The sequence below is a fragment of the Ambystoma mexicanum genome, chromosome 3q (genome assembly GCF_040938575.1).
Source record: "Ambystoma mexicanum isolate Mex_15411 chromosome 3q, UKY_AmexF1_1, whole genome shotgun sequence".
Classification (NCBI taxonomy): domain Eukaryota; kingdom Metazoa; phylum Chordata; class Amphibia; order Caudata; family Ambystomatidae; genus Ambystoma; species Ambystoma mexicanum.
Window position 1 is genome coordinate 1,008,104,890 of NC_090926.1, and position 24,469 is coordinate 1,008,129,358.

Genomic DNA, 24,469 nt, shown 5'->3' on the forward strand with positions numbered 1-24,469 from the left:
TCTCTAACACCACCTGATATCGATTCTCATAGAAGCCGAGATGATTTGGGTCAAGTGGCTATGCCAGATCAGTTCCCTGTAAAATGTTGGATTGAGAAGATTTAATTGCATTGGATATTTACGCTGTCTCACAATCCCATGGCAGAGATATCCACAGGCAAGTCGATGGCCTTCTAGTTCATGGAAACAAGGGGCATAAGACTGGAATGCATGCCAATTAAAATCACCCTAGAACGTGGTAAGCAAGACCAGAGTGCAAGACAATTTTGCAGTAATTTCAAGCAGCAAAACTACTATTAGCAATGTCTGTGAGCCTATGGGAGCTGCTAGCAGCACAAATACTGGCCCATAGAAATACATTTGATATAGGTTAACAGCTTCTCAAGAGCTAGCTCCACCACACCCTAAGGCACACATTCATAAACTTATTTAGAGGCTATACTGCAAAGAATCTCGTCTTCCATGACAACAGCCAACCATGGGCAACCTATAGAACTACATTTAAAGTAGTGTTGGTGATATTTGATGGGTCAATTCGCCATGGTGAAGAATCCGTTCCTCATATATATATATATATATTTTTTTTTTTTTTAAACAGGCTGCCACTACCAGTCGCAACATTAGTAATACCAGTAAATGCCATGCTCACTTACGGATTTTTTCTGGTGAGGGCTGGGTCGAGATAAAGTTGCACATGCTATACTTGGATAAGCAGAGTGCGACTCTGAAGGTTCCGAACAACGTACTTCAGGGCCACTAGATTAGCTCAGCTGGTCCAAGCTCAAATTGCAGGTACGGAATGGGCATGCTACAAAGACTGAAATATGCCTAGATGGAAACCATCTAGAACTCAAGAGCACACTGCAATAGCGTATATCACAATTAACAGAAGATTTCCCCTGTTTTACCGCTAGTAACAGGTACCACACAATCTAACAGCATAGTACCGACCTCAATCAGAAATGCATCAATAAACACGTACTCAATCATGACATGGAGTTTGACATTCACCAAATGCCCATAAGTAAGATTGCCTGCAACAAAACAATCCAATTCAGTATCTCCAAATTGACGATATCCACAAATACCATCAAGACACACATTTCCTTTAGGTATGTGGGGAGACATCTCTGATCGGGGCCAGTACTGTGCTGTTAAATTGTGTGGTCACTTACTAGGGGTAAAATTATTTTTTTTTAAAAAGTGTTTTCACTTTCCATTATTAATGTAAACCGATCATTTTCACTTTGTTATTTTTTTTTTTATGTTTTATTGGTTAAATAAATTTTCAACCTTTAACAAAGACCCAGAAAATAGTCAATGTCCTTTTCCGGACCCCACCATCCTTACGAAGATTCAACCTCCTCTTCCACTTCATCATTACCCTCGAGACCTTTTAATATCGATTCTATGAATCGTAGTACTTCCAGGGTCGGACCAAGTTTTTGGACCGTCAGAACTCGTTCCCAATAATCCTCATCTGTCAATATATTTATGTTATCCACCCAATCTCCTAGGTATAAGTTCCTTCGGGTGATTAAGGCCGGACAGGAAAGCGTCCAATGTTTTACTGATTCCAAGATGTCCGGAGCATTGCAGAAACGGCAACTAGCAGCTTCCTTTAGAATTTGTTTCCTTAAATATTGCACTTCTCTTGTTGGCAGGATGTTAAATCTGACTCTCATCAAGAGATCCCTATATTTTGAAGAGGGAAATCTTCGGAGATAAGGTGGAGGATCATTCAGTGCCTTGCGCTCCCAGATGATATAATAACACTTTGTGTTCTCCCTCTTTAGATTGTCAGTGTCTATCCAGTCATTTTCTCGTATTTTTTTCTTTGCTTTCTCGGGATTATCTTTTAGCGTATCCATTTTGATATGATGATGTTCCAGAATTTCAAAGCAGTTCTGTTTCCAAGCATTGAAATGCGGATCTGCATTGATTACCTCTTTATTCGCTAGTAATTCGAATGAAATGGGAGGTTAATCAAGAATACATTTTCGAAATAGCGAGAGGGTCTTCCACAGCACTATTGACTCCATTGATTGTAATCTCAACTCATGTCTTATTATCGATGCAGGGAGACAGTTCGGAAGCCTAAGTACCCTTCTCCAGAAAAAAGCCTCTAGAACCGCCCACGTTTTCCAGTGAAGATTTAACAATGATTCAGCTCCGTATGTTATGCTTGCCACTACTTTTTGCTTGTAGAATATAATTAGTGGCATCATTGAAAAGGTTCCGTAGCGTCGGTGCAGGGCTCGAGCTTGATTAGAGAGTTTCATCAGCTTTTCTTTGATAAAGTTTAATTGGCCCTGCTCATTGATGTTTTTATTTATTCTGACCCCCAGGTAAACTGTTGAATCAACTATTTCCAGAGGTTGAGTGTCCAATGACCATGTAAAGCCCTTTTTATTTTTCCCGATATTAGGACCTCGTGCCGACTGCATTATTAGGACCATGGATTTTTTTTACGTTGACCAACAGATGGTTTTTGCTTAAGTAAGACTTGAATTCCACCATGCGTCTTTGCAGACCTATGGGAGTTTGGTCCATAAATACCACGTCGTCCGCATAGATGATCCATGAGAGGGCTTCCTCCTGAAATACTGGGGGGAATGCACGAATGTGTTCCTGTGATTCTTTCATGTCTGCTAGGTACAAAACAAACAGGAAAGGTGCCAGGGCGCACCCTTGCTTTATGCCCTTGGTGGTTAAGATTTTCTCTGTCAGATCTCCTCCTTTTGAGACCACTATCTGAACTGAGGTGTTAGTGTACAGTTCCTGAATGGCCTGTAGCAGATCTTGCGGGCAGTTCCATTTCCTGAGTTTGGACCAAAGCCGTGCTCTACAGATCCCATCAAAGGCCTGTTCGAGATCAATGAAGCCCAGGTAAATATTCCTTTTTTGTTTTAGTGCCCGCATCTTTAGCATATTCAAGAAGAATAGATTCAATGATGTTCCGACGCCACTCATGAAAGCTGTTTGTCTTTTGTCCAGAATCCCTTCCCTAATTGCCCACTTTTTGAGATCTCTTCGCAAGATGGAACAAAACAGTTTCCCTATGGAATCTAGGAGGGCGATGGGCCTGTAATTCCTTGGATTGTTACGATCTCCTTTTTTATATATGGGTACAATTAGGGCCTCTTTCCAAGAGTGTGGGATTGATCTTGTTTTTAATATCTGCTGGAATAGTACCAGGATAAAATCCGCCCACTCTTCCTTGTTTTCCTTCAGCATTGAATTCGAGATGCCGTCTGGACCGGCAGCTCGCGATGAACTCAATTTTTGAATTCTTGTTAGAATGTCATCCCTGTCTATATCAATACGCCATTCGTTCCCCGAACTTTTTTTGGTCTTTATTGGGCTTTTCTCCTGAAAGAGATCACTGTAAAACTTTACCCAGTCCTTTTTTGAGACGTTACTGGCTGTCAGGGCTGACTGAAAATCATCCCCTTTATTGATCATTTCCCACAGGGACCTAGAGTTAGATGTAGTTATTGCTGCCATCATTTTCTCGGTGTCTGCTTGTGCTCGCCAAATCCTAGTGGATATTAGCCAATTTTTATAAGACTGTTTACAGTGTCTTATACGTTCCTCTTTGTTAATGTGGCTGCTTTTCTGGAGATGTCTCAAATCTGCACGATGTTCCCTTCTTTTTTCCACCAGGATTTTGCTATATGCGTGATTCCTCGTAAAATCTTTTTTTTTGTTTAATCCCTTTTTAATCTCAAACTCCTTAAGTAGGCAGCCATATTCCGCTGTTTCATGGTTAACTTCAAAGTTATGAGTAAGCCAGACTGCTAGTTGAGGGATTGTCCTTGCTTTGATTTTCAGCCTGTTACGTCCCCATGATAGTTCCATTTCGGGGATGATTTGATGTTCCGGCTCTTCCGTTTTCCAGAGTAATTCAATTTCAAGGAGAGCATGGTCGCTACGAGTCTGTGGGACAACTTTAAAGGAGTTTATCCAAGGCAATGTATTTCTTGCGACAAAGCAATAATCCAAGCAGGCTTTCGTTGAGTTCGCAAACCAGGTGTCCGCTCCCGGAATATCACCTGCTGTTTGGCCATTCAACATTGACAACTCTCGAATGTCCATTTCTACCAGCCAGCGTTTTTCATTTTTCGGGAGATTGTGTCTTCTTTGTAACAAGCCATTTTTATCCAGCAATTTGATATTCAGGTCCCCGCATATGATAATCAGTTGGTCCTTGTCTTCTCGCATTGAGGCGTCAAGAGCCACCGTAAAATCCGATAGATAATTCTCCGTAGCTAGTTCGGAGACATTCCAGTATGTATTTATTAACAGGAGTCTCTTTTCATACCGTCCTCTGTTTTTCACTATTTTAAGTATTTGGAGAAGCGGATTTGGCGTCAGATGGTCTAAGACTTGGAGTTGACAGTCATCCTTCACTAAGGTTATAAGCCCCGCCCGGGGTCTTCCCAAAGGTCCTTTCTGTGCCGGATTTATATAGACCAAATAACCTTCACATACGGGAGTTTTTCTAATCCAGCTCTCTTGCTTGCAAATTAGTTCATATTTCTCAAGGAAGTTACTTTCTCCCGAATATAGATGGACGAATCCCCGTGTGTTCCATGAAGCTAAAAGGGATTTGGTTCCTACACCGATGTGGTCAGTCTATTGTCGCTTTTTTTCTGGATTGATACTGGGCGTATGTCCTCGACTCTCCACTTTTGTCAGTGTCTGATTACTGACTCCTGCCCGTTTTGTCTTCTTACTTGAGTTATCAACTGTAAATCTCAGATTTGTTAGTTGGTTATCTGTTGACCTCTGGATGCTGTTTATTTTACGCACTGGTTCTGTGCTACGGTCCCTTGTATCTAGGCGATCTTGCCTGGTATTTAACTTTTGGTTCGACCTCTCTTCTTGTCGCGTGTTAATGGGTTTCCTTTCTCGGGTTTTTATAATTTTTTCCACCCTATCATCGACAGGTATGTGGGTCTTTGCCTCTCTCCAGGTACTTTTATTATCTGGGTCAGTAAGTCTATATCCCCAAGACTCCAGGTTATTCTTTACATCCAATTTTCTTGTTGTCAAGTGTAGTAGGACCACGTCCGGCTTTTCTTCATCAATGAATTCCACAATTGCCACATCATCGGTGTGGATTTTCCGACTTGCTGGTAGATCTTTAAGTATTGACATCACCCTGTTCCTATTCAGCACTATCCTTCGTCTGTCTCTCCAGGTCCGTTCCAGTTTCAGTGTGTGGAAATGTTCATACTCAACTGAGGTGTCCCATCTCACCACTTGCTGAACTTTTGTCATGGACTTTTCAGGACTCCTGTATCTTGGGGTTTTTCTCGGAAGATTCCCTATACTTGTCTGACGTCTAGCCATTCGTCTGGCTTCTAGTTGTTTTAATAAGTCCCTACTTTTTGTTGCATTATTCTGGCTCCTTTTCTTGTCCCGTGAGATTGATCGTAGTTCTTGGGTTTTAGTGTCAATCTTTTTTCCTTTGAGATCTTTTGCCCTTTTGTCACGGGATTTACACGGCGATTTAGACCACCGATGAGATCGATTTTCTCGGTATTTGTCCCGTGGCCTCCTTTTAGCGTTTTCCTTCTCATCTTTTGGGACACGGTCTCGTTGTTCTGACCATCGATGGGATCTACTTGCTTGATGCCTGTCCCGTGTGTTCCTTATGGCATTCCGATGTTAGTCTTTGCGATAATGCGAACGGTTCTGTCTTTGTTTATGGTTTTCATTTTTCCTTATTTTCCCAGTGAGCTTATTCGCTCGCTGCTCTTCCTCTGTTCTTGGTTCTTTTCCTGTCGGGACATCATTTAACTGCTTATCAATTTCTTGCCATTCTGATAAGCTGATGTCGTCCCACATCTCTTCCTCTCTGGTTTCCTCAATTATTTCAATGAGATCACTCAGACAGCCACTTGTGTCCCGGCCGTTTTTCTTTTGCAGGACCGACTCCCCATCTCGAGGTATCTTCTGCACAACTTTTTCCTTCGATACACTCAACAAGTTAATTTCTCTCCTGGGCTTCTTAGGTAACGGCTCTTCCGGCTCCTCGATAGGCAGGTTGATGTTTCTTAAGAAGGCTCTTGATCCATTAGCCTTACGCTTACATACCTGTTTTTTTGCTTTCTTTTGACCTGTTTCTCTCTGGTCTTTATGGGGAGGGTCTTTTGCCGTAGTGCTGTTTTTACCCAATTGCTGTGGGGGTTCTTTGAAGATCGCAAAGCTTGATTTTACCTCCTCATCCTCTACTATCAAGATGCAGTCCGGATTAGTAGGTTTAGACGTCTTTATGCCCTTCCCTAATACTAAGGGACCGCCAACTTTTTCCTTTGTCTTGGCCATTTCCGGGTCTGTCCTTCTCCGGTCTTCCAGGTCTTTCCTCCTAGGATCTACCGGGTCCCGGTCCCTTATAGGACTTCGCTTTGGGTCTGATCTTAAGGCGGATTGCTGATTCAATTTTCTTATACATTTATGATCATCCAGTATGGCTTCCATCAGTAGTTGCTTATCATTGGACTCCTGACGCGCCAATTCACATAGGCGATTTTGCCATTGATGTGAGAGGTCCGACTCTTTTTGTAATCTCAGATCCAATTGCTTCGTGAAACTAACTATTTCACCCATCCCTTCCTCAGTTTTTACTGTTGATAGGTGTAATAACTGCAAAGTTTCATTTAGAGTCTCGTAAAGTTTCAAAAAAGAAGCAAGCGTGATGTTTAGTGATGCCATCACCACATTTTGGATGTGAGCTAGGTCTTCCTCCCTTCCCTTCGAGCACAGATCACTTATTTTTTCCAGGGCGATGTCATCTATGCCCAGCTTGTGCGCCTTTTTCGCCTCCCCTTGGGAGGCTTGGCTTCTGTAATCCCTCTGTCTAATTCCTGGGGTTTGATGCAAATTACCCCCTACTTGTGAGGAGTTCGAAGGAAACTGATCTGCTGGATCCACTTCATCGTCAATCGCAGCTAGTTTATCCTTGACAAATGATAAACTTCTCCTTTTTTCTCTCACTATTTTGCCCGTGAGGTTTGAGATATCCTGGATTAATTTGGAAGCGAGGCTAGTATTACTAAGGGTTTCACAGGCCCTGTCCATGCCAGCACTTTGAGGGTAGGTTTCCTGCAAAGAACCAGGCCTGTGCTCCCCGCAGTCACCGACACTTAAATCCATATCGGTGAAACTGCTTCCAGAGCTTAAATGGATTTGTCGTGGGCTGGGAGATTTCTCCAAAGTGGCAGGATACATCTGAGACAGATCATTCTCTGTAGTTGGAAATTCTGTGATCACCTCCTTCTGAGTTGGTATAATTTCCAGATTTTCCCTAATTTTCTCTGCTAGTATGCTGGGGAGTACAGACCCTTGTTGCTCATTCAGGTCTTCTTTGTTCATGGATGGAACTGAATCATAAAAATCTGACCCTTCTACCTTTGCTCCCATAGCCATACCTGTTGGGGCCACAGCATAGGACTGTTCCACAACCAGATTCTCCATGTGTGTGTCTAGCCCCCCTTCCGAGGATTCTGCCCCACCGGGCATTTCCAAGCAATGAGACCCGTGCGGGGACGACCCTGCCTTTAAAGGGTTTTACAGGTATTTTTTTCCCCCTGGGTCACTCGGCAGGGTGTGCTGACTCTGTTCCCCCTGGGACCTATCCGCCACAGGTAGGCTCTGTTCTAGGTCTGGGTTGAATAGGGCCTCCGTCAGTGTATTGCCAGAATCCCCTTCATCGTGTACCAGGTCAATAGAAGTAATTTCTTGTATGGCCGGTGCTTGGGGCTGGTCCTGCTCGTGTGCTTTTTTTGCTAAGAAGACAAGACGGCTTTGTTTCCAAGGCAACATACCTTTGTTAGGGCCGCCCACAATCGGTGACAATCCACTGGCCAAAGCCGGATCAGAAGCAACACGCTGCCTTACCTGTTGCCTGGTTTTCACTCGCTCTTCCGCCCCTGAGTCTGAGTTCTCACTTTTAAAGCGGCCCATCGTTGTGCAGCTCCTCTCGAGCTGGTCACTAAGAGAGGGAAGCAATATCCTCATTGTAGGCACCTCCAGCGCCAAACAGCCACACAACAGCCAGCGGCCTTTACTCCTTCGGGCTTAACGCCGCAAGGCTGTGCTGGGCTCTGTTTTATGTGCCTGGATAGGTCAGGTGATCAGTCACGTGACGGCACAGCGCTCCGCCTCCTCCTGGAAGCGAGCGAGCAGGCGAGTTGGAGATACGAAATGCGCGAGTTCTTAGAACTCCCAGCGCACGTTGAAAAAGACAGCAGCAAGAAAGAAAGTGTCCTCTCCTCACGGGAATTGCACACGCCGCTCGGCTGTGCTGGGCTCTGTTTTATGTGCCTGGATAGGTCAGGTGATCAGTCACGTGACGGCACAGCGCTCCGCCTCCTCCTGGAAGCGAGCGAGCAGGCGAGTTGGAGATACGAAATGCGCGAGTTCTTAGAACTCCAGCGCACGTTGCAAAAGACAGCAGCAGCAAGAAAGAAAGTGTCCTCTCCTCACGGGAATTGCACTTTGTTATAGGAACTTGGCAAGGGTGTACCCCTGAAGATGGAAGGTAGTCCCGAAACGTGTATGGTGTAAAAGATCCTTGTCAGGATTTGTTAAATAGGTGCAAGCGTGTAGAATTTGCTTTATTGATCGAGCAAAAAGGACTTGATCTAATATTGTACTAATACTTTGCACTTTATGTGAACTTTATTTTAGAGCGGTTCTTTGCTAAAACAATAAACCTTTTGGTTTGTTTACATACACCTGGAATACATTTTTGGGGGAAATTTCCAGTTATTGCAGTGTGCTGTTGAATGGTTCACATCTAGACCCAATTTCATTGGTCAGTAGGGTAACGGGGCATACCTTTTTCCACATTTCACCTTGTGAATATGTTTGGAAGATAGGACGACAGCGTATCTTAATGAATAGCAGGTTTATATTGCAGTCGCCATCTTTTTGTGTTTACATGTTACAGACTCCCTTCTGCATTACATTGTCTTGGCCAAAGTCCCACCTATACAGTTCATAACGGGATCCTTTCACATGTGAGTGAGCTGTGGAATGTTATCCACAGGAGAGACAGACGTATGCTGGAATAGGCATCAGGGGCCCCCTCCTGCGGCTGAATAACAATATCCAGATAGATTGCAAATCCTATTGGCCCAGGTGGAATGTCTGTGGGTTAAGACGACTAGGTTAATACTTCCAGAGGGCAAAAAAAAAAAAAATACAATTATCGGTCCAAGAAACAACCCCAATCCCTGCACACATTCACCAAAAATGCCTGCCCCCATGCCCACCCCCCAACCCTACTTAACTGCCTGCTCGCCTCCAGGTCCACGGCAGCCCTGCAGCGTCAAATCCAGCCCTCTAACGCAGGTCGGATCCGGCGTCGCAGGGTCCCCTTTTCTTTTTCTGTCCCTGCCTCCCATTCTGACAAAGCGGGGGACACCCCCGCAACCGCCATGGTCAAACATAACGAACATGAGGAGCAGGGGACACCCCTGCTCCACATGTTCGGTATGTTTAATAAATCGATCGAATTCGGCCAGATGCACCATTCGATCGAGTATAATCGGTCAGTTAGGCCAATACCTAATTACCAAGGTAATCCAGTAGGTCATAATGAGACACTGGAAAAATAGCCCTAACAACTTATACTAGAAGTTGATCCATTTAATGATCCAGGAGTGGCAGTGTTGTGCATTTATTATGCTTTGAAAAGTACTTATTTAAAATGAACCCTTGCCACATGCACAGGACAAATTCAGTACTAAAACTAAAAGTAGAACCCGAGTTACGTGAAGCAACGTGCAACATATTTAGGGCAAAACAGGGCTCTTAACACCAGTATTGGCAGATTATGTACGAAATGTTCTAATACGGCGGAACTAAACACTATACTCAGTACTGAAGACACCCAGTCATCTTCAAGGCTTAGAAACTTGGTTTCAGTCGATAAGACTGCACTGCCAAGACCAAGCTCGAAGATGATATATCGGAAAGCAAAAACGTTCTATTGGACACATTCGTTTTCCAATAAACATAAACCGGGTTCATTCTGCTATGTACGCGAGGTAAACACATCCAAGAGACAAGTGATTAAACAACTGTGTGAGCTGTAAACTGCACAACTACGGCACACACATTAACGCCAGTCGCTTCCGAAAAATGAACACTGGCATGCCCACCATTGTCGAGCACCGGTAAAGCCAAGTGTTTTAGTACCATAAGAATCAACCAAAAAAAAAATTATAATAACAAATATTCATGTTATTGGAACCCTGAATTACAATTATATATTTAAACTTCTACATAAATAGATGAAACATGGGTATGGGTACAGGCTGGCAATGTTACACAAAATGCTTTTAGTCAGTGCCGCCGCTTTAACACGGTGGGGGAACAAAAACTAAGGTAGCAGTGCCATGACAACATGGCATTCAATTCAGCTCTTTGAAGCCTCGATGGCGATGGGATTCATAAGGAGCAGACAAGCTATTAGAACGCGAAAAAATAGGGAACAAAAAGCAGCACTGCATTGCGACATCTTTCAGCAAACGCGTTTTGTTATTTGCGTACAGTTCAGGCTGGGCGTACACAAGTGGCATCGCTTCCGGAGGAAACGTTGCAGACCCTTTTTGGTAGTGTTCACTTGATGGTTTACCCTCGTCACTTGTTGAATGAGACTGCTGCCTGTTAACCTATGAATTGCATGTCCCGGCACAAAGCATGGGGCTACCGTATAAGGCTTTGAAAAAGGGGGCGGGGTTTGAGGAAGGAATAAGATACACATAGGATAAAACTTCTGAAGGACAGCTACTTCTGTTCCACTAATTCATTCAAGGAATATCACCTCCTTACCGGCTAGCAATATCACCAGTAAACAACTCCTTGCATCATTTCCTCACAGGCCCTTCCCACCCAAACAGTTTCCCATCCGCATTGTGGCGCCTTGCACCTTCACTCCTCCACAGGAAACTAGACAGCATCAAAGGTTATAGCTTCAAGTTCGTCCTCAATACAACAGACTGAGGATCCCTGTAACCCTCCCTTGCGACCACGGGCTGTATGTGTACATAGCGCAAAGGTTATGCATTTTAACCTGTATAGAGTCGTCGTCCCCCCCCAATAAAATTATCTCCAACCAACCCCCCATACACTGGTTTATGTACCACTCCACTCACCAGATATCTCTGCCCAACAGTGAGACTGCTCTGAAATTCAGTATGCCATATGTACATTATTTCTGGACAAAGTACTCATCTGCTTAAAGGAAAAAAACGATTTGCTTTTCCTCCATCTTGAACACTTACCTTCATCAAAAAGATGTCAAAACCCAAAAGAAGCAAGATTGGGGTGGGGGTGGGTTAGGGGATTGTACATTGCATAAAAACGACTATTCAAACTTGGCAGGCCAAATACATGCCCCTCAAACTGCTAACATGTTCTTACATTCTCCATACATCAGAACTAATGTCATAAGTAAACGGTCCCATCATTCCAGTACTGGAGTGTACTAGTATTAGTAGGTGCGATTGATCCTTGGGCCTGGTTTCCTTTATCTGACTGAACCAGGGGAAAGTACAACAATCGGTGCTCCTCACTCTGTGGAAGGGATCATATGCTATTGTAGTGGGGCCCATATTGCCCTTTCAGTTTCCTCACTACACTCCTTACTTAGCAGTTAGTTGTGCTAGGGTTATGTAACCTGCTCTTTAGACGCATCCACCCCACATCATCTGGGTTGGTGCTCTAAACATCAGGCATCCAAACAGTCTCTCCGAACCATTGCAGTAACACAGAAAAGAGCAGATGTAATGCATAGTGTAACAAGAGAGTTACTTAGTATCATTCATGCGCCCATTTTTTAATGAAGACTAGTAGTCAACGTTTAGTTTTTTGAAATGTAAATTTATAGTAGGTAAGTGCCCTTTTGATGACACGTGTTTCGACGATCACAGTCTTTTTCAAATCAGGGCTAAGTGGTATTATTGAATAATTTGTAATGAAGCTTTTCAGCAAGTCAAACAAAGTCATGGGTTCAATCCCATCCTACGGCATCCGTGCAAATCTGTATTATTCAATAATACCACTTAGCCCTGATTTGAAAAAGACGACTGTGATCGTCGAAACACGTGTCATCAAAAAGGGCACTTACTTACTATAAATTTACATTTCAAAAAACTAAACGTTGACTAAAGTGTAGTCTTTTCATTAAAAAATGGGCGCATGAATGATACTAAGTAACTCTCTTGTTACCCTTAATCATAAAACGGAGTAGAGGAACCACTTTTTCTCCGATGTTACAAAATTCATGCGACCAACATAGAAACCTTCCCTTTATTGACAAAAGGGCGCAGAGGTCTACCTGAATAAATGTCTGCTGTTTAAAAGGTTCCTCAACTGTAGTTGGTTTAAGTAATGCATAGTGTGTTCTAGCGTCCATCAAAAACAGGCGAAACGGCGGATTTTCAGTAATGCGATTTCTTTTTTTATTGTGTTTTGGTTGACAAAAACCTTCAGGCTTACGATTTCTTTTAAAACATTGAGTTGGCATGTTCCACACACGACTAGCCATCACCCTACTAGTTTTAAACCTTGACACTGCCAAATGCATATTTGTTAAAATGAACAAATTCGGTGAACACGTCTTTCAATAGTGACATTAACATCATTAGTGAAGATCTTCCTGTTCATCAGAAGAGACTGAATATAGTACGTGTTGGTGTAGAAAATTTGTAGGAGATAACTGCATGACAAGAATTACTACAGACAACCAACCGCAACATGAAGATGTTTAATCTGAGCACACTGAATTTGGGAAATGTGGAGTAATGCGAGCGAAGTGCTGGGGATTATCCTCACGTGTGGGTGGTGCCCTCGGCGATATGGGTTTACAAGTCCCAGCACCTCACTAAAAAATACTCAAAGTTATGATCTAGTTTGGGTTGCTTGCCTATCTGTACAAGAACTGTGTGGTGGGCCACTCCAATTCAGGGTGAGGCCAAGAAGGATTTCCATATTGCTGTTTTGATATGGTTATACGGCACAGCCCAACCATAAATTTAATAGCACAGAGGAAAATTACTAGTGGTAAAAATCCTTAGTTGCAGTCCATCTGTTGGGAAGTCTTGCCAGTGTGAAGACACACTGGGGAAGAGATATCAGAAGGCCATTCACTATATTGTGCCCTGTACCAGGGACATTAGGTCTATTGCTCAGAGGCACAGCCGCTTTTACTATTAAAAAGGTACAGGCATAAAAAGCATGGGGTTTTTGATGAGATGCATGGAGCACATATGGCTCCATGCATCTCTGATGACGATCTTGAGACACTGTTGCACCAATACGTGGTACGGTGTGGCTGCTGCAATATCCTCATCAGTCCACCAGCACCGAGCCCTGCTCAGACTCTCCTGCCCGACCCCTCAAAACATTCTCGGGACACCAGGCTCCTGCACGAGCAGAACCTCGACGGACTCCGTGTGTAATGGTTTCAGGGAGAAGGAAGTTTTAGATGGTGAAAGGTCCGGGTTCTTCCCTTTTCCACCATATCATTATTACGTAAATGTAAATGCAGGCAGCCGATTGTCGGTGTAATTAGAGGGAAGCAGAACACCACTGGCAGCTTAGCTTCAGTGGAATAATTATGAGGGGCCTCCTTAGCCAGAGGAAAGCCTCCCTGCGGGTGGCAAACTGACGCTCACACGGGTTTGGAGCAGCAGATTGCTACCGCCCACCCCCGAGCTGAGCGTCGGAGGGCTTCGGCACAGGTAGGCAGGTGCCCACACGGACGCCCACATAACACATCCCCCTTGACGATGACTCAGGCGCCGGCACTCGCCAACAGATGTGTCACTCAAGACAACCTAAAAAGGGAAGATGGCACATTCAGCCGATTAGTATGGTCCTGGGTGGCAGGGGTGAGGGCTTAATAGGGACGAACGAGACAGGGACAGGCAGTCAAGCGAATTAAGTTTCAAGGGTCGGCTACAATACACTAAACAGATTCAAATAGAAGACACTTTCGGGGTTAACGGGTTTCGCAGCTGGTGTCCGTCCACCCACGCCCTGTTGCATTACAGCGTCCCGCTCGTGGGCTTTTTAATTACATGATGTCCTGCAAAGCAGCGCTAGATCTGCAAAATCGCACAAGTTATAGAAGAAAACTAATTTACGGGATTGTTTTCGAGTCACAGGAAGGAACGTTAAATGATACACCATTTTAATATCGTATTTTCCAGTACAGTAATGGGAGAAATCGTACACAGTGATGTGTTGGATTGTGTATATTACTCGTCGCTATCTATGCCCAGTGATCGTATTGGCGCTGTAAGTCAGATTGCTTAATATGATGCAAGAAGGCGACCAGACGGCCTTCTGAAATGCCTTTGAGAACCCAAAGAACGCAGATTTTCCTGGGGTGTTGGTGGGCACTGGCCCATATTTCACGCTTTTCTTCCACGACTAGGACTACGGCGGAAGTATTCAATCCACCCCTAACAGCAGTGCAGATCCATTGGACTAATGAACAAACGCTATGGGTTTTCTACACTGCCAAAACCCCACATGAATGCCCTTTCAGACGTCCTAGTGCGCAGGTGAACCCAAAGAGCATCTGCAACTTCAAAAGCCAAGCCTTCAGTAGATGTCGCATGCTCCAGCGGGGGTGCACCCTTTAGTACTACAAACCGACAATACTGGGATCCACTCCTTGCTTTGGACCGTCACAGTTCTCCTACAAAGCAACATTAAGACTAAAGAACCAGATGATCAACGCCCGGTTCGAGCCACTTTTTCAATAATTTACTTTGAATAGTCTGGGTTGTCCCTCCGTTTACGCGCCAGGGGTGGAGAAAGGTAAACAATCTGGCATTTTCTTTCCTGCGACTTTAACAAAAGCAGTGGAAGCTGCTCATGACTGATGACGCAATACCCTCAATCACATAGTGTACAGTAAACACTACTCAGGTCTATGCCAGCGTGCAAAGCCCTTAACAGAAGCAACAAAATATATAAAAAGGTTCAAGGGATCATACATTTGTCATTGTTAAAAGAAAAAATAAATTCCTAACAGAGGTCAGTGCTCCCGATTACACACAGGACTGTAAAGGAGCGGTCGCGCTTTGAAGGTAAGACAGCGCTGGAAAGGCCAGAAACGGAGAGTCGCAAATTATCACTCTAGAACTCACAATAATAAATGCAGGACCTTTTCAAACTCAGCACCACCAATTGACTCGGCTGCCCTCAAAACCTGGAATATCTCGGCACTCTTCAGATCTATACCATTATATAAAATGCCAACACTGGCGACAAGATTACGTAACTTAAACGAAAGAGGAAGCATCCTACCAAGTGCAATAGTATGATCACAAGTCCATTAACACCCAAAGCAGTCAGACACAGGGATGCGAGAAATACAGGTCAAAGTCCTACAGTTAGGTCATGTGGTGACACCAACTCGCCATGTTGAGCATCAGGAACATTTCCAACACATGGCAAGTACCGTGTAAGTATCAATGTAGAAGAGCAGACTCACTTCCAGGAGTGCCCGAGCAAGTGTGTGGCATAAGCCAATCAGTTTGGTTGTTCATGTCTTGCTAGGATTTTACAGAAACAGACTAAAGAAAGATAGATATCGCAACAACATTTGGCACCTAAACTCACGAGTATAAAAAGCGTTACCTTATGCATGTAAAAATTACAGATGCCCTCCACCCCCTCTGGCACAGCAGAGGCCGACTGGGCGCCACCACAGCCAGGATGGTCATCCGAGGAGAGTCAACAGCCACTTTGAGTTTCTGGCCCACCAGGAGGGGTTACTGGACAGAAGATTTATTTTAAACGACAATATGACAGCCATCAACCTCTTGGCTACTGAGCATAGACAAAAGAAATGCTACACTGCATCCCAAGAACTAGGCAATCACATAGCTGCTGTAATGTTGGCACCAAAGTGTTAACCATAAGGAAATTCCTAATCAGTAGCCTACATATCTTCTGGTCAGCCCCTAACTTCACCACTGAGAAGATGTTTCTGGTTTGAGACCATATAAAGTCGTTTTCAGGTAGCATATCTGTCAAAGACATAGCTCTGCACATAATGTAGGGTGAGGCCTTTCTAGTAGATCCCATAAACTTTAAAATGATTAACAAAAACCTACCAAACGAGGATTCAAGACCACTGAGAAAGACAGTGGTGGCATCCAAGCTATCTGAAAAAGGCGATCTAGCTTGATAAGATAGTTCAGCGGGTTGAGCGATCGCTGCTGCGATCTATGTGTGATCAGCAGGTTGCGTGTTTAAGTCCCGACAAGGCCAACTCAGTCTTTCACCGTTCAGAGATTGATAAAAGAGTACCAATTTAGGTCGGGTGATATGCTATGTACATAGGTTCCATGTATAGCGCTCTGGCGAAATCACTATATAAATAACGCATCATTATAATTTAATTGTTAGCCCTTTATAAAGGGAAAACATTAACTCAGGGCAAAGAGTGATCCAGATGTCAAACTTTATATTAAAATAATGAATAAAAAGTACGGGGAAGACGGCAATCAACAAGCAAGGTCCTTTCTCATACAACAGCATGCAGCTAGAAGACATTTTCACTGAAAATTGAGCTCTTTAACCAAGCCACTACCTCCACAGATAAGTCACGCTGCACATGTGCCTCATTTGCAGTCACTCCAGCTGGTATCGGGCAAGTAGCAAGCAATTGGAATACACCCAGTTACATAAACGTTACAAGGCAGTGTGCCTCTGTACAAAAGTGGTGTGCGCCTTTTATAGTTGAGCAATATAAATACGTTATCATGAGCACTGCGCAACAGCCATCTCTATGACCGAGCTGATAAGAGCATGGCTACTGTTTACAGAGAAACGTAAACACAGAGCAACATTTGGCCGAAAAGAAGTTACATTTTGACTTTCAAAACAATGGGTTTGCTGCAGAAAGATCATTTAAGGCTGTGGATGTGTATGCAACTACAATATGGCGTGGACGATAGACAGCAGGCTTTATTTGTATTATTCTTTGACAGATTTCCTAATTAGATGCATTTTATGCTTTCATTCGCTTTGAATTGGGGCGGGGGGAGGGAGGGGAATACACAAATCCAAAATTGTGCAAAGGAGGAACTGTCGCAGCCCCACGCCATTCTGAAGTGTTGCCAGGGTAACCAAGATCATTTCATAATACAGTAAAATATTTATATATAAAGCAGAATGTTCCATAGTGAAATGGTGAAATGTAAGCCGCCTATATGATCATGTCACAGCAAAAGGTTGATCTGTCCCTCTTCCCTCAAAATAAAACCAGTTCCAGTCGCCATCACAAGCATTGGATCAAATCCGACAAAGAAATCAGGCAACGTCCGTTTACAAATGACACAACAGCACCTCAAAATAAAATTGGGTCCATAGCCAATCAAAAACAGTTCCCGAAAAAGAAAACAACACGTTTTAAACTAGCCCTCGGTTTTATCGTACAGTTGTGATTTAGAAAAAAAACTCATCGACTTTTCGCCAATCCATGTCGTCGTCGATCATCATGCCTTTCCCCACTTTGCAAAACCGAGTATAGTCACATATTAGTAAAATACGAATCATAAGCAATTAAAGAGACATGCAAGGTCCAGAAAAGCTACACACATGGCATCTACAATATAACAGGATCTAAGCAGCCTTCACAGTGGGAGGGTGTTTAAAAGGTTCGTAAACAGATAAACCTTTACCGACCATCTGATTCTTCAAGCTACCAGTTAAAAACAGGGACTATGAGAATACATAGCGAAGCACCGAGTGCTAGTGTTTTCATTATCACCGGCGGGACTTATATATCTATTGCTCCAATGAAACGTCACCCCAACACTTCTCTGCAGAACTGGAATGGTCTTCCCAGCCAAAACAAGAGGCACCTAATCCTACCAGGAATTACCACCCCCTCGTCAAAAAGAAAAGACACCCTCTCACCAAGCAATTGTCGAATGCATAACAAGGGGCACATCTCTAACAAGGATATCGCCTAAATGTGCCTAGCCCTAACCCAATGCCAGGGTCCCAACCAACTATGGGCCAACCCCATACAGACAACTACCATAGCATCCCATGGCTGTTGACTCAAAAACATACACAATAAAAGACACGCTCAGCAAAGGAAATAATCATCCAACAACAATATGCACGCCCAGCCAAGGAAACCATCCAAAATAAGTAACGACAGCTTCAACAAGAAGCACACCATCACTAAACCAAAAATACAAGTCACCCTCGGCACCAGGCATCCCGCCCAGTAGACTAAGAAACCCTTGTCACAGTGTCTACTCCCCACACCAAACAAGAACAGCCAATCAGAAAACACCCCCCTCCCACAAAGTCAAGAGGCATCCATCCAAACCAAAAAGGCACGCATTCCCCACAAATAATCACTCAACCAGCAGTCAAACGAAGAGGCGGTTGCCCCACCCCACGGATTAAACCCCAAAAAGAATCCCGACTACAGACCCCACACACCCAATAAACTCATGGTATAGTCCCACTCAGATACGTTCATCCTCTAATCAAATCAACCAAGACCAGACAATCCCATCCATCAAGCCCCCCACCCTCCCACGCCAAAGCAAATCAATATGACGTCCCGCCCCAACAAAAATCAAAAAGCACACTGCCCAAAGGGGGACCCGCAGACTCAAACCAATAGACTACCTCGCAAACCAAAACAAAGACGCGCCTGCCCAAAATCAAAGAATGCCAAAGGAACACCAGTCCCGGGACCTTTCCTGCTAAACACAAAAAGTACACCCCCACTGCTCCCCACCGCCGAAACACCATAACAAGCAAACTCAAAAATCTAGCTGTACAACAAGCAAAAACAAGTCCTCCATGCTGCAACCATAGCTAACCCCGCCTTACCAAAACACCAAGTCCCTTCACCCAGAGTCGGAATTGAAGAAAAACAAGGCAGCCTCGCAGTTGGGGAAACTGTGTATCCCGACTCACCTTATAGACCCCTTCGGTGAGCCGGTGCACCTCGTCCGGGCGTTGCATATTGGTGGCGTGCAGCGCTACTATTAGAACCTGATCAAAAGCGGGCACAGGCTACACAAGAGCCGGGCACAATAACGAACGGCTTTGACGTCCCGTCTCCGCTCTTATAGCTTTCTCTTTCCCCGCCCCGCTCCGCTCCCTTCGCCTCTCTCCTTCCCTCCCTCCTTCCTAAATCCTCAGCGCCCCCTGTTGGTCGCAGCTACCAAACCACAGTCTCCAAGGCAACACGCTCACTTCCGCCACACTTCCGGCTCCGTGATGCCAGCTCCCGCGAGACCCAGCAAGGCCCCGCCTTGGGCACAGTAACATTGGACAGGTAGGAATAAAGGTGGGAGCGCCCCCTATTCTTATTGGTTGTGACAATTGACACTTGATTTTCGCAGACAGCAACGATTGCCTCTGCGGTGATCGGCGCATGATCCTTTCAGTCGCTGCAGCCTGCAGGATATGGGAAAGACGCGCGGGCGAGTTTCGAGAAGTAAAAGACACCCTGGGCAGGTGTCAGATACACCACAGCAATCATAGGCCAGGGAAACCCCAACATAATCTTCGCCAATGGGGAGGAAATAGGAACTGGGGCTACTATAGTCACCTTTGTGTCAGCGCATTGGTCAGGCTTAATAAAGACCCCCCAAGGGTGATCGATGCTCTTAAACGAACAGACAGGTGTGCAACTAGGCTAAGCTTTACTGGGCGAGGGAGCTTACTCTTCAGTTGTTGGAAGAGGCCCTAACTTCAGGGGGCATCCAACTTTACACATTCTGAGACTATTCTAATTCAGCTTCAATGTTACAAGCAGTTCATTCTCCTTCTTGTCCGACACCACACACTTAAGGGCTGCTGTGAGACTGAGTTGTCTACTGCCCCAACACCCTTCTAATCACTCCCCTGACATGCAAGTACCCACTACCCGCCCCCTTCACTATTCTAATTGGATAAAATGTATGCATAAGAATGCAATTGCTATCAATGAAATGTTTTACATTGCTAATTGTTAGGCATTTGTCAACTGTGTATTGTCTGTGTCCTGGACTATCCGGCTCCATAGGTCAGGCGTATCAAACCAATATAGGCCACAATATCAGGGGGTGGGGGCTAAAGCCTGGTCTACCCAGTGGTCATTGTGCCACAGACGGCCGACATGAGAATGCTGATCCATGAGACCTATTTGATCATGATAGGTTAAGGGTTCAATGTAATGTTCCCGAAATCCAGAATGGTAAGGAGCGACAAGAATCCGGACTAATGGCCCACAGGCAGCGTAGGAAATGGACCGGAACAAGACAGGGCAGAGCTTCATCCAGAGGCCTAGGGACTAGTCCTGGAAAATCCAAGATCTGTTCCCAAGCCAATCTCTCACAGATGAGCTGAACTGCCCACTCTTCAGAAGACTCACATGCAAGACTGCATGCAGAAACCGTAAAAGACTCGCATCCTGTTCAGAAGCTGTCCAAATTGGTATATTGCAATTTACAGACGTTTTCTTGTTAGGGTGAGTACTGTGACCAATGAACAGAGCAGAATCCAACTTCCATTACTTTCTGAAAAGGGCTTCTTGGTTAATCACTATCACAGACATGTTTCACATTTAAAATTGTGGGCATTCTTATGTTCCCAAAATGCTCTTTGATTTTATGCAAATCGCCAGGCTTGGCAGGGTTCGAAACTGAGATTCAGTTTGCAGGAGCTAAAACCTGCTCCTGGGTGTCAGGCATCACCCTGTAAGCAGGGGCTACCACATGGGAACCATGAGCTACCATAGATGCTTCTTTAACTTTTTGTCAATTTTATATGAAACATTGTGTTTAAATGTAAATTAGTTGTGTTTTAATTCTTTATTAACATTCTTAAATACTCAAAGTTAATGTCACATTTACATGTTTGGAAGGCACCAGTTCGCCCCAGGAGCCAAAAGTAGCTCCTAGTAGCCGTTGGTTTCAAACTAACCATACTTTACTATGTTAGAAGCGGGAGCTAAATAGGCTCCAGATCCCCTCATTTTTGAACCCTGCTTGGGTTCCACAAAGAGATATCAGGACCTTTAAATGCTTTAGATGCAAACGCTATAGTAACTTCTCTACCGCCCTACTATTGTGTCAGAACAACCCTTCGAACTCTCTCGCTGGCATCCACCATAATGCACCTTTTTAGCTCTTTTGTTCAACATTGGTAATGCAAGTGCTACATTGATGGCTGTTATGAGATCCCCAAATGTATTCTTGCAGTGTAACAATAACATAACAAATGTTCATCAAAAGAGCTAAAATGTGCATCAGGATTGATACCAACCGAGAGAAGTACAAACAAACACTCCAGATACAATATTTATTTTTAACAGGAAGTTTTAACATTCACAGCCCAGGCTCAACTAACACTAGATGTAGAACACCAAGACCATCACAGGTGACGTCTCAGAGCCCTGTGATGCCATCCCAGTGTAGTAAGACCAACATAATCTAACATAAAAGACAAAGGCCAAAGGGAAGGAGTGTCCTCATAGAATGCAGACCGATTGGGTGTGGGGAGGGGAGCATTGAACATAGTGACCACATCCTAAGGCAAAAGTGAAAAAAGGAATGAGAGCACAGAGAATGTCTGAACATTGTGGCAAAAGGAGGAGGAATACATACGCAGAACAAAGAGAAGGAAAAAGGTGACCTCCCATGCCATTTCGGTTAAGCCACCCATGCCACAGCACTGTATGTCTTGGGTTTAGGATATATAGTGGGTGATTCCCAATTTGTTGGTGAAGGGGGATTGTGCTGAACAGGGACCGTATATGCAGAAAACAAAACAGCAGCCCAATTACCCCTCTCTCAGTCTACCGCGATAGCTGGGCAATGGGGTGTGAGAATATGTTAGCTATTTCATAGACACAAACTTACATACGGAATCATGGCAAAACCTTTAACACATTAAAACAAAGTTTATTCATATAATATAACATTTCTAAAAAACATGATGTTTATTCTGAGTGCTTTCCACAAGGCACATCATTTACAAAAATCAACAATTATATTGGTTTCTTACAAAACCAATGTAGGGTACAAAGAAGTGGGGTTAGTCTGTGACAATTATTGGTTGTCAGCAAACTGTCATTGCTATAAGTTCTTCAACATTTTCTTACAGGGGAAACCTTTGATGTGAGAGACCGATGTTGCAGTCTCTATTTTTCTTAGATAGATCTCTTTATATGTCTAATAGATGTCTACATATGTTTCGGCTAGAATCCCATGTCGACACCATCCCTGGTGTCTCGCTCTTCTAATTTTAAGCCCTCTTCAGGACAGATCATTTCTTAATTGAATGACGTAATGTTCGTATATTCCAAAATAGTTCAGTTCTTTCAATTACTGTGAACAGAGAGTGAGAAAGTACAAGTGTGTACATTAGCAGTTAAAACGTTAAAATCGGCATGGTTCATACGTTATAGGGCTTGCATCCCCATATGTACACCCCACTGACCTGGTCAGTATCTCATGGTTGGACTGGAACCTTTGCAAATTCTTTGTGAGGAGGAGATATCTTCCTTCTTGGGTTGATACAGGTATGGAAGCTAGAACTTTCACATGCACAAGGTCAAATCGTTCACAATACTATAACCAAACCGAAAATATCATCATTTGTACAGACAAAAAAACTTGAGGTTCACATATTTTAATCAATATTTACAAAACATACACATGAACATAAAATGTAAACATTAAAAACACCTAGAAGTAGTCTGGCTAGTGTAGTGGCACCCAAGGCTAACTCGATAGATTCTAAACATCACAACATATTGGTGAGGTTAGTAAGAGAGTGAGGAATATGTTTTCCATAAGTCTGTTGAGCCTCTTTGTTCTATAACTCTATTTAAACTTAGTCAACACTAAGCTGTGTTTCTGGGTCCCGCAAAATTAAGACTGTGTGCAACTGGTTCAGTCTAATTTGCAACTTCTGTTGGACCCGTCTTCAGGGCACTGTGTAGTAGCACAGATAGATTGTAGATGGCACAATGTGTGGAAATCTTCTAGTCTTGTCAATCTAAAAAAAACAAAACGGATTTGGATTGGTAAGCAGTTCTAAATTTAAAAAAAACATAGTGAACTTTTGTATCAATGGGTGATGTTGTGACAATTAGCGCCTGACCTTTCAGTTTCTTTCACGTCATGCGAAGAATTGTCTGAAATGATGACAATAGTATTTCTTCATTCATTGGTTGCTTAATACCATCTTTGGAATGGGTTTAAAAAAGAGGAAACAGTTTGAAAGTTAATGACTACTGTTTGCTCTAATCTCTTTTATGTTAGTTTATCTTACTGGAACTATTTTGTAATGTCTTATCGGCAAAAACAATAAAGGATCAAAAGATCTAGCATTCTCAAAGTTAGAATATTTAGAGGAGGTATTTATTTTCTCATGCGTTTTTTTTCCAGCTAAATGGATGGTGAAAACTATATGGTTCACACATTGAACAAATGGTCGCATTCATTTTTACCTTTGTTCCATTAGTTTGTAACATTTTCGGTGATGTTATTTCTTGTCTTTCCGCTACGTATCAACACCAGAGATACGGGACGCGTACAAGTTGAATAAATGTGTAGGGACCCCAAAATACCTGGCGAGAGAAGATGACAACTTAGCTAACCCTGAGTCTGTGGCGCTGCACAGCATTAGCGCGAAATAATTTGCGGTAGTTTTAGCGGCTATATTTAAAAGTAATGGAACTTAATTTACTAGTCAAAACCGTGATCTTCATAAGAGTCGCAAAGAGCTTCTAACCATTTATTAGACGCGAACGCGCTTGATCGTCTGGGATGTCGGTATATGATGTATACCGCTATCATGTCATGGTTCATTCAAGAATGTCCAGATTGGGCCGCCATTTTAGGTCTATTGGTGCTATATTGAAAACGGGAGTTACTATGTGTGTTTTAAAGCGTCTATATTTGTCATTCAAATACCCAAATGGTTAATATACAATCTAATTCTGTTCACTTTTAGCAAATCTAAAAAAATGCAGAGATGGAAAAGTGCATACTAAATGCATGTACAAGCCCAGCCAGACATTATGAAGCAGCGAGGAATGGATAGCTGTATTTTATCTTCAATCTTAATAGGGATGTAGCTTGCTGTTGACTTCACTTACGGTTTCTATAACTACATAAAGGGCTTAGGGCCATCTTGTAAAGCTACAAACTACAAGCACCAACAACCAACTTTGTCATGGTCCACCCGAGTTTGATGCATGTGTGTTATAATCACAAGCATGGATTATTTTAGTTAGTACTAGTAATGGTTCATTTTAGGGCTTTGTGATGTGTGAATATAGTATGGCTCGATTACCCTCGCAGGATTCCTACTATCTAATGATATATTTATTTGTGAATGAATAAATTCCATTCAATCGCGACGTTGAACTCTGCCTTGACCGTATTTAAATCAAAAA

The 24,469-nt window shown here is 43.5% G+C and overlaps 1 protein-coding gene across 4 annotated transcripts in view; it reads right to left on the minus strand.

Moving 5' to 3' along the window:
- BAIAP2 (BAR/IMD domain containing adaptor protein 2) overlaps positions 1 to 19,160 on the minus strand; it is a 764,302-nt gene extending 745,142 nt beyond the window's left edge. For 2 of the 4 annotated variants that reach the window (XM_069655178.1, XM_069655177.1), the window contains exon 1: positions 18,991 to 19,159. In XM_069655178.1, coding sequence (XP_069511279.1) covers positions 18,991 to 19,038 — 48 coding nt within the window. In that variant the 5' untranslated portion in view covers positions 19,039 to 19,159. Of the gene's footprint in view, positions 1 to 18,990 lie in introns of all 4 variants that reach the window. The other 2 variants (XM_069655179.1, XM_069655176.1) reach the window with 1 other exon arrangement.
- Positions 19,161 to 24,469: the final 5,309 nt, after the last annotated feature.